The sequence below is a fragment of the Haplochromis burtoni genome, unplaced genomic scaffold, assembly GCF_018398535.1.
Source record: "Haplochromis burtoni strain Fernald_Lab_line unplaced genomic scaffold, NCSU_Asbu1 Contig_190, whole genome shotgun sequence".
NCBI classification, from domain to species: Eukaryota; Metazoa; Chordata; class Actinopteri; order Cichliformes; family Cichlidae; genus Haplochromis; species Haplochromis burtoni.
Genome location: NW_024582551.1, coordinates 615,388 through 629,290, shown reverse-complemented (window position 1 = coordinate 629,290; position 13,903 = coordinate 615,388). Strand labels below are relative to the sequence as shown.

Here is a 13,903-nt window from a genome sequence, read left to right as displayed (position 1 = left end):
TGAGGAAGATGAGGAGGGTGAGGAGATGAGGATGAGGAGCTGAGGAAGATGAGGAGGGAGAGGAGGGTGAGGAGGATGAGGTGGGTGAGGAAGATGAGGTGGGTGAGGAAGATGAGGAGGGTGAGGAAGTGAGGAGGGGAGGGGTTGAGGAGGTGAGGAAGATGAGGAGGGTGAGGAAGATGAGGAGGAGGGATGAGGAGGGTGAGGAAGATGAGGAGGGCGAGGGGTGAGGAGGCTGAGGAAGATGAGGAGGGAGGAAGGGTGAGGAGGTTGAGGAAGATGAGGAGGTTGTGGAGACTGAGGAAGATGTGGAGGTTGAGGAAGATGAGGAGGTTGAGGAAGATGAGGAGGGCGAGGAAGATGAGGAGGGTGAGGAGTGAGGAGGGCGAGGAAGATGAGGAGGGTGAGGAGATGAGGAGGGCGAGGAAGATGAGGAGGTTGAGGAGTTGAGGAAGATGTGGAGGTTGAGGAAGATGAGGAGGGCGAGGATGAGGAGGAGTGAGGAGGGTGAGGAAGATGAGGAGGGTGAGGAGACTGAGGAGGGTGAGGAGTGAGGAGGCTGAGGAAGATGAGGAGGTGGGAGAATGAGGAGGTTGAGGGAGATGAAGGGGGCGAGGAAAATGAGGAGGGCGAGGAGGGTGAGGAGGATGAGGTGGGTGAGGAAGATGAGGAGGGTGAGGAGGCTGAGGAGGGCGAGGAAGATGAGGAGGTTGAGGAAGATGAGGAGGGAGAGGGGGATGAAGATGAGGAGGGCGAGGAAAATGAGGAGGGCGAGGAGGGTGAGGAGGATGAGGTGGGTGAGGAGGTGTGGAGATGAGGAAGATGAGGAGGTTGAGGAAGATGAGGAGGTTGAGGAAGATGAGGAGGGTGAGGAGGATGAGGAGGTGAGGAGACTGAGGAGGCTGAGGAGGCTGAGGAGGTGAGGAGCTGAGGAGGGCGAGGAAGATGAGGAGGTTGAGGGAGATGAGGAGTGTGAGGAAGATGAGGAGGGCGAGGAGGTGAGGAGGATTGTATGGTGTGCCCGTGGTCTCAGGAGGAGATGGTAGGTGGCCGACCGTGCGACCAGCGAGGAAGATGAGGAGGGCGAGGGGGTGAGGAGGCTGAGGAAGATGAGGAGGGCGAGGGGGTGAGTGAGGGGAGGAGGGTGAGGAGGGTGAGGAAGATGAGGAGGTGAGGAAGATGAGGAGGGTGAGGAGGGTGAGGAAGATGAGGAGGGCGAGGAAGATGAGGAGGGTGAGGAGGTGAGGAGGGTGAGGAAGATGAGGAGGGCGTGAGGAGGGCGAGGAGGGCGAGGACACACTCACCTTGTGGTATCCGGTCTTTGCAAAAATCTGCAGATTCCCGTCTCCGGTCATCAAGGAGCCGTAGTTTGAGCCTCTCTGGAAACAAACACGCTCAGAGTCAGTGTGACCTTCGTCATCTTCATCTTCCTCGTCACACCAAGGATTACCATGGTGACGATAACGATCGTGTAAAAACACCGCACGTGTACGCTCACTGGGCACTTTATTAGGAGCACGTGTGCTCCTAATAAAGTGCTCGTGGGAGTGCGTTTTCACTGTGAAGGCGTCTGTCGGATTTACAGACAGCGAGAAGAATTCTGGGAGTTTCCTCGGAGCTGATTTCAGGCCTCGTTATTTTCTGTTCCACAGTTTAGTCTAAAACGTAACGGCGACCTGAGCTCGACGCACATCTTTCTTTACATCTACCTTCGATTAGAACGCCTGTCATCAGAAGCCTTACGTACACCTCAAACCTTTAACCAGCGTCACTGCGTGGGAGTGTGCGCACACTTACCAGTGACAGTGTGAGCTTGCTGCCGCTCCGCAGCACCTTGTTCAGGTCGCTCATCTGGATGTCGTCCCAGGAGATCCTCCAGAGCTGAGCTACCAGCTCCTTCTCCAGCTTCATCCTCCTGCAGCACAAACACTCTTCCTCAGTGACTCACCTTCATCTTCCTCCAGGTGAAGCTCAAAGACGGTCAGACACAGTCTGTCTGATTACAGTTCGCACACGCTCAGTAGTACCAACTCATTCTAAATCATTCTTCTCTGAGTGCACCAAAGAACCTGATCGTGTGGTGATATAGCACGATCACTCCACATGCTACTGCCCTCACATGACCAGGTGGTGGAACTGCAGCAGCTCTCACCTGTAGATGAAGATGGCGATGGTCAGGATCAAGATGAAGAAGAAGATGACCACGATGGAGACCATCTGGTAGACGGTGATGGTTTCTGACAGAGAGAGAGGAGGAGACTGTTATTAACCCACAGACACACTATGTGATCTCACGATTCAGAACCAGAACCATGAGGACCATTAGGACCATGAGGACCTTCAGGACCATGAGGGCCATCAGGACCACGAGGACCATGAGGACCAACAGGTCCATCAGGACCACACATTTTTAAAACGAGTTCTTCCTGATCTGGGCTGTAGCTCAGCTGGTAGCACAGGTCACCTACTAATCGTCAAGGTTGTTGGTTCGATCCCATTCTTGATGTATCCATCGGAGTGTGAATGATAGATAGGAAGCACATACGTGTGTGTGTGTGTGTGAATGCTAGATAGGAAACACTTACGTGTGTGTGTGAATGCTAGATAGGAAGCACTTACGTGTGTGTGAATGCTAGATAGGAAACACTTACGTGTGTGTGAATGCTATATAGGAAACACTTACGTGTGTGTGAATGCTAGATAGGAAACACTTACGTGTGTGTGAATGCTATATAGGAAACACTTACGTGTGTGTGTGTGAATGATAGATAGGTGTGTGTGTGAATGCTAGATAGGAAACACTTACGTGTGTGTGTGAATGGTAGATAGGAAAGCACTTACGTGTGTGTGTGTGAATGCTAGATAGGAAACACTTACGTGTGTGTGTGTGAATGCTAGATAGGAAACACTTACGTGTGTGTGTGAATGCTAGATAGGAAACACTTACGTGTGTGTGTGAATGCTAGATATGAAACACTTACTGTGTGTGTGAATGCTAGATAGGAAACACTTACGTGTGTGTGAATGCTAGATAGGAAGCACTTACGTGTGTGTGTGTGAATGCTAGATAGGAAACACTTACGTGTGTGTGTGAATGCTAGATAGGAAGCACTTACGTGTGTGTGTGAATGCTAGATAGGAAACACTTACGTGTGTGTGTGAATGCTAGATAGGAAACATTACGTGTGTGTGTGAATGATAGATAGGAAAAGCACTTACGTGTGTGTGTGAATGCTAGATAGGAAACACTTACGTGTGTGTGTGAATGCTAGATAGGAAACACTTACGTGTGTGTGTGAATGAGGTGCTTTGAGTGCTCATAAGAACCAGTGCATATGAACTTTGACCTCAGACTGATCTTTGGCATACTGACTTGCGAGACAGACTTGGTTGTCGTTCTTGAAGCCACAGACAGGAAAATCAGGGGGAGGGGCTCCGCCCAGCCAGTACAGGTGTGTTCCAGGTATGGCGGTCAGATGCTCCTCAGTGGTGCTGTACACCATAGCGATCTGCGAGGAGGAGGAGGTGTGGTTAACGTCCCTGGATTCGCGCAGACGTTCTAACATTCGTTACTCTAGTTTATGTTTTCAAGGTCACAAAAACGCTGAGCGCTGAGTCGGAGCCTGCAAGGACACAACCAGCACGTTTCTGTTGTGTCTGTGTTTAGTGTGTTCACCTGGAAGGTGGTGCTGTTGGTGTCTACAATGTCCCACAGAGCAAAGTCGGTCTCTCGGTCCCCGCTGTCATCCAGGTGGAGCAGCCCTGTCACACCTGAGGAGAAGCACACAGGTCCACAGGTGAAGCGTCTCCTCGTCTGAAGGTTAAAGCTGTTCGCAATGAAACAATGGAAGAACGACTTCAAGAGTTTCACATAATTCACATCATTTCCTCCTAATTAACCTGAGTGCATCTCACACCACCATCCACCTGCTGCACCGCCTAAGGGAATTCTATTTCACCACCATCAACACCACCAAAACCATCACCTTCATCACCACCATCACCTTCATCACCACCAATACCATCGCCATCATCGTTTTTTTAACCAGCCTCTGAGCAGCCGTCATCAATAAACACTCAGTTCATCCTTCATGAAAACTTTTATCTTTTAAGCATAAATCTGACACTAACTACAAACTACAGACTAAAAACTACAAATATGTCCGACCCCCTGATAGGCTTCTCTCTTCAGCTGCTTTTCCTGGGCTGTTAGTGATGAAGAAAAAAGCAAAACCAGGCGTGGAATTAATTTAGTTAACACTTGATGGACAGGAAGAGGAAGCTCGTCCGTTAGTGAAGGTTCTGTTTTTTTATGCTAGGAGTCTAAACTGACAGAGGAACAGATGAAAGCGAAGTGGAACAGACCAGAACCTCACTGAAACCACACTCTAACAATCTGAACAGGTCCCAGCTGCAGGAGGGAAAAACATAAAAGTCCAAGATCCAAATGAAATGCCCGACAGCTGCAGAGATGACGACAAACAGAAAGCTCGAGCAGCAGGCCTCCGTGTGCAGACGACAGCACTGAGTAACATATATGTTATTATCATTATTATTTTTATTGGTGTTAATAATTGGACTTTACAGACGTTTCAAACTTCTCAGGTTTCAGCTTCCAGAACCGGCACAGCTGGCAGCAGGACGGCCCAACAGGCAGGTACAGGTTACCTGATAAAATGGTCTTATTAACACTGGTGAGGTTATCGATGTTCAGCTGGAGAACAGAGCGCAGAGGTGCATGAGTTCATACGAACGATCCATCCCCCAAAATCCAACACGTGACTGCAGGACACACAACAGGAAGCAAAGACTGAGGAGAAAGGAGGTCGTGCATGAAAACAGTCACACAGACAGGAGACGTTAATTACAGACAATCAGCAGGAGGAGAGCGAGTGTGCACGCTGAAGAGGGGCTGAGTGGCGCTAACCACCCAGATGAACCATCGCCATAGAAACAAAGCCATTAGAGTTTAGGAGGGAGCTGATTGGTTGTAGAGGTCGAGCATGGAGGAAGCAACAGATCAAAGGGATTAAAACAGAGGTAAATGACACTCAGCACGACTGTGAGGCTCTCCATCATCTCCATGACGTCTCGGCTGGTACTCTGGGACGCCGGGGCGGAGGGGACCCACACTCAGACGTGAACACTATCACAGAAGCTGAGAAACACCAACTACAATTTGTTTTTAAATGTACACCAGACTGAGAAGCCATGGAGCGGGTTCGGGGGTCATGACCCCGACCTTTGAACTCACAGGGTTAAAGCCACAACAGCTGTCACACCCACACCTTAGCTCCTGTATGTGCAAAAGCCACGCAGGGAAACGATGGCGCTCATCGATCACATGCTCGTAAACCCTGGGTGTAACCCCGCCCTCCCTTCAGCACTTAGCGTTTGGAGCTCAGAGCGAACAAACGCGTGGTGGTGGAGTGCAGAGGTCAGGCTGTGGGCTGATGATGGCGTGGAGGTCGCGAGCTCTCATGCCATTTCCTGGAACCACGATCTTCCTCCGACCTTCAGGCTCTGGAAGAATGAAGTTTTCATGTGTTACTTAGAAACGATGAGCCAGACTCTGATCTAAAGATAAGATAAGGATTCATCACAGTGAGACGTGTTTTATGGTGCTGGTTTATAAAAGTGCTGCTTTAAATCATTATTGGATCCTTTTATTGTCCACAGAGGTTTTATGGGTCCTTTCAGGGTTTCGGTCTCTTGTGTTCTTATCTGCTGACTCCAAAAGACAAAGTTTTGATTTCTGATGCTTTCAGGAGGAAAGAACAAAGAAACATTTCAAACAAACAGAACCAATAAAACTCAAAAACATGAACAGCACATTCAGCCAAGGACACCCATCGTGAGCAGCTTTGCATGATTACGGTTCAAAATAATCCTTCTTTATCTTAAACTGGGCCGTGCAGCCCCTGAGATTGTTTAACAGAGCACACTCAGATCAATACAAGCGATCGATAAATAATAAGCAATAATAAAGTAATGCTGCAGCGTAGATACAACGAGACAATAAAAACATGGACTAAGTGATGTTCATGAAGCATAATCTTTGCTGCGATTGGCTGTCACGTAACAATGAGGCGCGGGTCCACGGAGGGCGAGCGGCGGTCCAAGGATGACATTTAGAGAGACGTGCTGATTGGACAGCGAGCTTTCCTGCTGTTTTAATGTCAGCTTATTAAAAAATCATAAATATATGTGGACCACACACACACGCACAGTCATGTCTTCTTCCTGGAAATCCGATCTAACATTAACTTCAGCTCGACCAACCCTAACCTCCCCGTGACTTTAACATGTAATGATTTACGAGTTCGTCCCCACGAGGAACTCAGGACCGCAGAATGTGACCATGTAAACACATCTATGTCCTCACAACATGAGTCACACCTGCAGCTGTTAACACTGACCCCAGGAAGTTTACGTGTTCCTGGGAGGTCATGCCTTACTTTCCAGGAATCGCTGTGTGCTTGCTTAGTGTGTCTGCGTGTGCATGTGTGTGTGAAGGGCCAACGCAGACGAGTGAAGGTTAGTCTTTACGAGATCACGGGATAATAAATGACTCATCTGAATCCAGGACTTCTGCTTTCGCCTGTGAACTATAAGAAAACTGCTTGACCGGCTTTTACTGGGATTACGGTCAGTGTGTAATCCCAGTAAAATCCCAGAATCGCTCCAAAACAATCCAACCCTATATGAAGTACTAAACCAGTCCAACATCAGCCAAAACCAACAACAGTGACCAGCCAGTCAAAAACCAGCCAGAAAACTGTCCGAGACAATCGTAACAGCACAGAGTCCAACTACAAGCCAATACCTCATAAACAATGTCCAACAATATCTATTAACCACGTCCAACTATAAACAATGATCTAACCAATCAACATCCAGTCCAACCAGCTCCAGTCTCACACCAAAGTCCACCTCTGAACCAAAGCTGCAGCTGTATGGTCAGTCTGAGCAGGCGGCGCTCAAACATGGCTCTGCGTTTCTATGACAACGCTACAACAGAAAGAGAGTGGTGAAAGCTAAAGGTGGCGCTCTCAGGACGCACCGCACTAAGGCGAGTCGTGTTCTTGTTGGTAGGTTGGTCTGATGGGAAACCTCTGGCACAGTCATCCACATCCTGGTAGACAAGCTTAAAGAAGAACTTTAAACTTGTCTAAAATTTAAAGAAACGTTTTAACTTTCAGCAGCTGCCTTCGTTTTTAGCCTCTTTAGACATTCAGCGATCGCTGAAAGGAAATGATGAGCAAAACCGGCTCCTTAAACCCACAGACAGCATCCTAAAGTCCTTCAGCGTGTTCTTCCTGTTCCCGAGCTCTCAGGCGATCCACACTCAGACGCACAACAACGTTTTGTCTCTTTACCAACTTCCAGTTCATTTGACAGAACTGAACCACTGCCTGAGACAGTCAGTGACTGTGCAGGTGAAGGGGCACTCAGCGTTTCATACGCAATACTAATACAGTGTTCACCAGTGAAAACTGGCACTGGAGAAAAGAAGCAAGCAGGATAAGAGCAGCTTTGTAATGACAAACAGCAATGAAGGAAAATGTTTGTTCATTCAGGGCTTTGGTTTGAAGGTGTGAAAGGAAACAGGCAGAGGCAGAGCATCATGCTGACACTCGTGAGGATGAATGGGTGGGTGGAGGCATCTTCCACGCAGGTTTGCTTTGTGTGGACATTTGTTCCTGACCTCTTCAGAGAAATCTGTGTTTTAGTGTAACTAACAAGTCTTAAATGTTCACAGAGCCGACTGCGGTGTCATGTTATCCTTCATCATATCCACGTCCACACCAGGGCTGGCTTTTAAAAATCTATTTCCTGATTCAAATCGATTTTGGTCTGAATAAAGTGATCTCGATTCATTAAATCCTGGATTTAAATATAAATGTAATTTATCAGAAACTCCAGAATCAGCTCAACCAGGAGATGAGAGCAGAAACACAGAGCGTGGATCGTCCACAGAGCGTGGATCGTCCACAGACGTCGGGGCTGAAACACTCAGATTCTGCAGGTTTCGTCTCTCTGACCAAAACTGACAGAACCAGAAAGAAGCTCAAACTTCACGTTTGAGAAACGTCGTCATGAATTCTCTCTGACTTTGGCTATTTTACTTCCTGCACAGCTCTCTCTCCCTCAGTGCACTCAGACTTTTACCATCAAATCTCCGTCTCCTGCTGCTCACGCTCCGCTGCTGCGCTCGCTGCTGTCGGCCTCTGACAGCAGAGCCTCATCTCTGTTCAGACTGAGGACATTTAGACTTCAGTGATTGCTCAGCTGTGATCGAACCTCTGTGACTCTGCTTCACTTCAGCAGCATCAGGTTGCTTCAGTCTTTGATCGACTGCAGAAGAGTTCGAAGCTTCTCTGCTATAAAAAGCCAGAACAGGAAAACCTGCTTCATGTTTTATCCTCAGTTACTTTGACACAAAGACGTCTGCGGTGATGCTCACACCTCTGATGGAGCCTCACAGCGTCAGCTTTGTCTTATACATGGATACGTGCTGATAAACAATCAGAGTCTGAACCCGTCCCTGCTTCACAGCTCACAGTTGAAATACGTTCCAGTATTTCATCGCTGTATGTGGCTGACGTTCCCAAACCCCAGGTACATCACTTCACGTGTCTGTGCTTCCTAAGACGCTGTCTTCAGCGCTGACAACAGTGGGAAACATGGCTGTAACGTTGGACATGGACCTCTCTGATCAGTGTTGACGTTTTCTATGATTCTGATGTGACTGAATGGCGTGAGTGCGAGACACCTTCGTGCATAAACCTGGACCAGCTGTCCCAAGGCTCAGCACTGGAGTGCTTATCCAGCCTGGAGTCTCAGCATCTCGAGTTCGTTCCAATCCAGGATTTGCTGGCTGGAGTTCCTGGAAGCGGCCGAGCTAATCGACACACAACACCGGACATCAGGGTGAACTCTGGTTTCACGTGTGAGGCTGTGAATAGTTTCTGCTGGAACATGTGATCTCCAGCACCCAAACTGACTTCTTTGCAGCTTTTTGGGATCATGCGGACAGCTGAGCGTGCGCTCCGGCCACGTTCTTTGCATCCTGAGGAAACACCGTCTACCTACCTGAGCCTGTCTACCTCCCACCTCAGGAACTCTTCTCTCTCATTCAGCTCCTCTTCCAATAAATTCATCCGGCCAGCAAACTGGAAGGTCCCACCTTACAGTGACCCACCTTCACATCAGCCAGCTGTGTTCACCAGTGTTGGTCAAGTTACTTGAAAAAAGTAATCAGTAACTAATTACTGATTACTCCCCAAAAAAGTAATCCCGTTACTTTACTGATTACTTATTTTCAAAAGTAATTAATTACTTAGTTACTTAGTTACTTTTAAAAACACGATTTACAACCTGAATAGGTGATAAAGCGATAGATCTTTCAGCCCAATTCTACTTTTTCTGCATAATCCATCATACAAAATGTAATCAAATGGAAAAGTCTCTTTTTAAAACTTGTTTTATTAGTTTTAATCTTTTAACTTTATGCATCAAGCAAACATTTAATTATCTGCAACATTCTCTGACTGGAAGAAATTAGTTTAACATTTAAACCTATTTTCTGCACATTCCAGCACATAAAATAAAATATTTTGTGTGTTTACACTCAGTCTTTCAAATAGATGCAAGTAAAACACAGCAGAAAATAAATAAAGTCAAAGACTCAGCGGTCCTGTTGCTCTATTTTCACCTGTAAAGCAGGAGTGGGGTAGGCGGAGGGTTACCCTGGTGCAGGTGTGCCGCGGTCAGTGGAAGAATCCGCGAGTTTCTCTGTGAGTTTCCCATTACGTCGTAGCTACTCGGTGCTTGTTGGAAGTTTAGGGGTTTTTTCGCTGTAAAAAGAAGTTTTCTTCCCACGCACAGCGGACACTAATGTTTTTGTCACTTTTTATGGAATCAAACTCAAAGTAAGGTCAGTACTTCCACGCTTTAAACGCTGCACGCTCATACTCTCTCTGCACTCGATATGTGATCCACTGTTGATCTGCACACAGCTGTTGTCACGAACGTCGCACTCGCTTACGTCACTGTCGTGAGACATTCTCGCAAAAAATCACGGTTTTAGTAACGCAGTAACGCAGCGTTCCTACGGGAAAGTAACGGTAATCTAATTACCGTTTTTGCAATAGTAATCCCTTACTTTACTCGTTACTTGAAAAAAGTAATCAGATTACAGTAACGCGTTACTGCCCATCTCTGGTGTTCACTAAAGTGAAACATGGAGTCCTACAACACTAGTGGCCTAAACCAGCCCTTGTTCACGCGCTGGTCTCAGTGTGGCTGACTGAGAGAAACCAGATCATTGGGCATCCGAACAACACCCTCCTCACCCCCTCGCCCTCCTCATCTTCCTCACCCTCCTCAGCCTCCTCGTTCTCCTCATCTTCCTCAGCCTCCTCACTTTCCTCACCCTCCTCAGCCTCCACACCCTCCTCAGCCTCCACACCCTCCTCACCCTCCTCATCTTCCTCAGCCTCCTCACCTTCCTCACCCTCCTCAGCCTCCACACCCTCCTCAGCCTCCACACCCTCCTCACCCTCCTCATCTTCCTCAACCTCCTCACCTACTACTGCACATTCACCCAATGTATATACTACATATATATATAATGTTCTTCCTCTACACGGCTGTTGTTGACTTTTGGTATGTTGCTCTTTGTTTTCTTCCAGGGGAACATCGTGGCCATCAAATACATCAACAAGAAACGCATCGAGCTCAACAGGAAGGTGCTGTTTGAGCTCAAACACGTGAGTGTCTGACACGTCACACGTGACCATTAGCACCGGCTAAGCTAACAGCTCAGAGTGGCTAAGCGAACGGGAACATTTACTGTCTGCTTCCTGTTCAGGACCAGGCTCACCAGTACAGTACAGCAGCCAGCATGAGCTCCTCCCAGCAGGGTCAGTGCAGCTACAGTGGGGCCTTCATCATCCAAACATCCATTCATTTATTTCTCCCAGTTTACCCAGTTCAGGTTAAACACGGTTCGGTCATTTTAATCCATACACTGCACACATTCAAGAAAATGTAATATTCAGCTAATTAAAAACAGACGATCTGTGTCACATGTTCTCAGGCCACACGTGGTTCCACGGTCAACTTCCTGTTATTCTTCTCCAGACTTGAGCTTCTGGATTTACATCACTGATGTAACGACCTGAACGATGTCCAGGTCAGGGTAATTCTAGGCTTCATGGTCTGGACCTGGACCTAGTCTGAGGAGGTCTGATGGGCAACACTGTGAAATGTCCCTTCAGTCCGTGAAATGTTAAAATAATTTCTCAAAATGATTGAATATGAAACCAACATGAGCAGAGAGCACAAACGTGAGGCTGTGTCAGCTCGGTGACACGGGCACACTGACGTCTTTATTTTGTTACATATGAACACAGCGCTGCCACGTGTTGGACGCACAGAGAGGACTTCCTGAACGCTGAAGTGGCCGTCCAATGAGACGCCAACTTTACTCTGTTTCCACAGTGGGCGTCATCGAGGGCGGAGTCATGCTCCCCGTGTTTTCCTGTGAATTCAGCCTTTGAATGTTTTCGTCTGTGCAGATGAGAGACGTCCAGAATGAACACCTGACCAGGTTCATTGGAGCGTGCATCGACCCCCCCAACTGCTGCATCGTCACAGAGTACTGCTCCAGAGGCAGTCTGCAGGTACGGCTTTAAGGGTGGGGGTCAGGGTGACGGCGTCACGGCTGCGTCACGGCTGGTGCTGAGGAGATCTCGCCAAGGTCACCGCTGACAGGTTATTGGTTGTTTGTGTGTTCAGGACATCTTGGAGAACGACAGCATCACTCTGGACTGGATGTTTAAATATTCCCTCATTAACGACATCGTAAAGGTACGTTTCCATTTCCTGCAGAGTCTCTGCTTCGTTAAGTTTCTGCTTCCTGGACTGAAGCTCGTTAACGGCAGTTTCAGGGAGTGGAGTCGACGCGATGCATGTGGGACTCATCAAAGTGAAAGTACGAGGAGGAAGTGAGCAGGTTAACGAGGACAGAGGAGTCAAAGTTAGAGAGCTTTGGGGTCCCCGGTGTCTGATTGGATGATGGCAGGACTCAAAGTGAAGACAACAGTAATAAGTTACCTCCAGGTGGCGTTACCTGTGATAACAAACATGTTGTCAGTGCTGTCCTCCTCTCTGTGTCTGCAGGGCATGCTTTTCCTCCACAACAGCGTCATCTTCTCCCACGGTAAACTCAAGTCCTCCAACTGCGTCGTGGATAACCGCTTCGTCCTAAAGATCACCGACTACGGTTTGTCCAGCTTTCGGTCTGAGAGCGACGCAGCTAGCGACGCTCATGCCTACTACGCCCGTGAGTTGCAGCTCTCTGCCGTTAATCTGCTTTTCCTGAAGTCAGGCAGCGATGTTAGCAGCACATTCCTCTCAAACTCTTTAATGTTAAACATGAAGAGGTTTCGATCTTAAGCTCAGGTCCTGAGGTCTCTGTTTGTGCCGCCCTGCAGAGAAGCTGTGGATGGCTCCAGAGCTGCTCAGGATGGAGTGTCCTCCTCCTCAGGGAACCCAGAAAGGAGACGTCTACAGCTTCGGCATCATCCTCCAGGAGGTGGCGCTTCGACGAGGAGCCTTCTACCTGGAGGGAGACCCGCTCAGCCCTAAAGGTAGGTAGCTCTGAGGTTCCTGCTGCAGGTGTGCGGCTTTAAAGGCTGATGGTGCACATGCACACCTGTAGGTGTGCGTGTCGGGTCATGTGATCGGCGTCGACCTGGTTTCAGATTAAGCCGCGATCCTGCTGGGATGAATCAGAGCAAGCAGCACGTCCACGCTGGTTCCTCAGCCGCCTCTCAGGTCATTTCTGCGTTCGCTCCAAACCACAGAAAGCGCTTCACGCTGCACGCTGAGCTCTGCTGCTGCACGCTGAGCTCTGCTGCTGCACGCTCACAGAGCAGCTGGGGAGCAGAAGCTGTTTACCTGCTCTCTGCTCAGGTGCGTGCTCCGGCAGCGGCGAGCCTCATCACCGCTAATGACCTGGCCTCTGATTTATTCGCACGGAGCACACTGGACGTTCCCGTCTCTGCGCTTCCGTTCATTAGGACTCGGCGTCTGTGTAGCCGGTCGCTCTGGTACGACCCGCTGTCGCCATGGGAACCTGCGTCATGCTGACGGGGTTGCTAACAGCACAAGTCTGAAAAGGATTTTATGTTATTTATAAAGAAGTCAAATAAAGTGTTACACCATAAACCGTCGCTGGGAGCATCGTCGGCTGTTCTGTTTGTCTCGTACGGACGCTCGTGGTCACTTGTTTTACTGCACAGTCTGCTTTCAGTCACAGATCAAATCCATGTTTAACACCAGTTAAATGTATTACTTTAAGGTTGCGTTAAACAGGATGGTGCTCAACACATTTCATGAAACATGTTTTTAACTCTGCTGACATTTTTACAGAGACTGTGCTGCTCATCCTCGAGCGGCACCAACACCAGCGCTCCACCTGAAATTACCAATGAGCTGGTAGTTTAAGGTTCACTGCGCTGAATGTGCTGAACTGTTTCTGTGCAGAGATCGTGGACCGCGTGATTCTGGGGGAGTGGCCCTGCCTAAGGCCGACCATCGACTCGCAGAGTGACCGCCCCGAGCTGGGTCAGCTGATGGAGCGCTGCTGGGCCGAAGAGCCGACGGAGAGACCCGAGTTCAACCAGATCCGAGTGCTGCTGCGCAAACAGAACAAGTAAGACCTGAAACCGCGAGCAGAGCGGACAGCGGGCAGCTTCAGGGTGGTGCATCAGTGACATCCTGTGGCCACACAGGGAACAACACCCAAAACTGCATTTGTGTGTTTACAGAGTGAAACATCTCCATCTGAAAGACCTGGATGGCCGCTAACTTTCTGCTTCTTAATTCAGAT

At 48.7% G+C, this 13,903-nt stretch overlaps 1 protein-coding gene across 2 annotated transcripts in view; it reads left to right on the top strand.

The window, feature by feature from the left end:
* The window catches only part of LOC102310883 (atrial natriuretic peptide receptor 1), a 79,867-nt gene that overhangs the window by 47,201 nt on the left and 18,763 nt on the right, over window positions 1–13,903 (top strand). For both annotated transcript variants that reach the window (XM_042225942.1, XM_042225941.1), the window contains 6 exons: window positions 10,698–10,775; window positions 11,586–11,690; window positions 11,806–11,877; window positions 12,190–12,352; window positions 12,504–12,659; window positions 13,558–13,726. In XM_042225942.1, coding sequence (XP_042081876.1) covers window positions 10,698–10,775; window positions 11,586–11,690; window positions 11,806–11,877; window positions 12,190–12,352; window positions 12,504–12,659; window positions 13,558–13,726 — 743 coding nt within the window. The remainder of the gene's footprint in view (window positions 1–10,697; window positions 10,776–11,585; window positions 11,691–11,805; window positions 11,878–12,189; window positions 12,353–12,503; window positions 12,660–13,557; window positions 13,727–13,903) is intronic.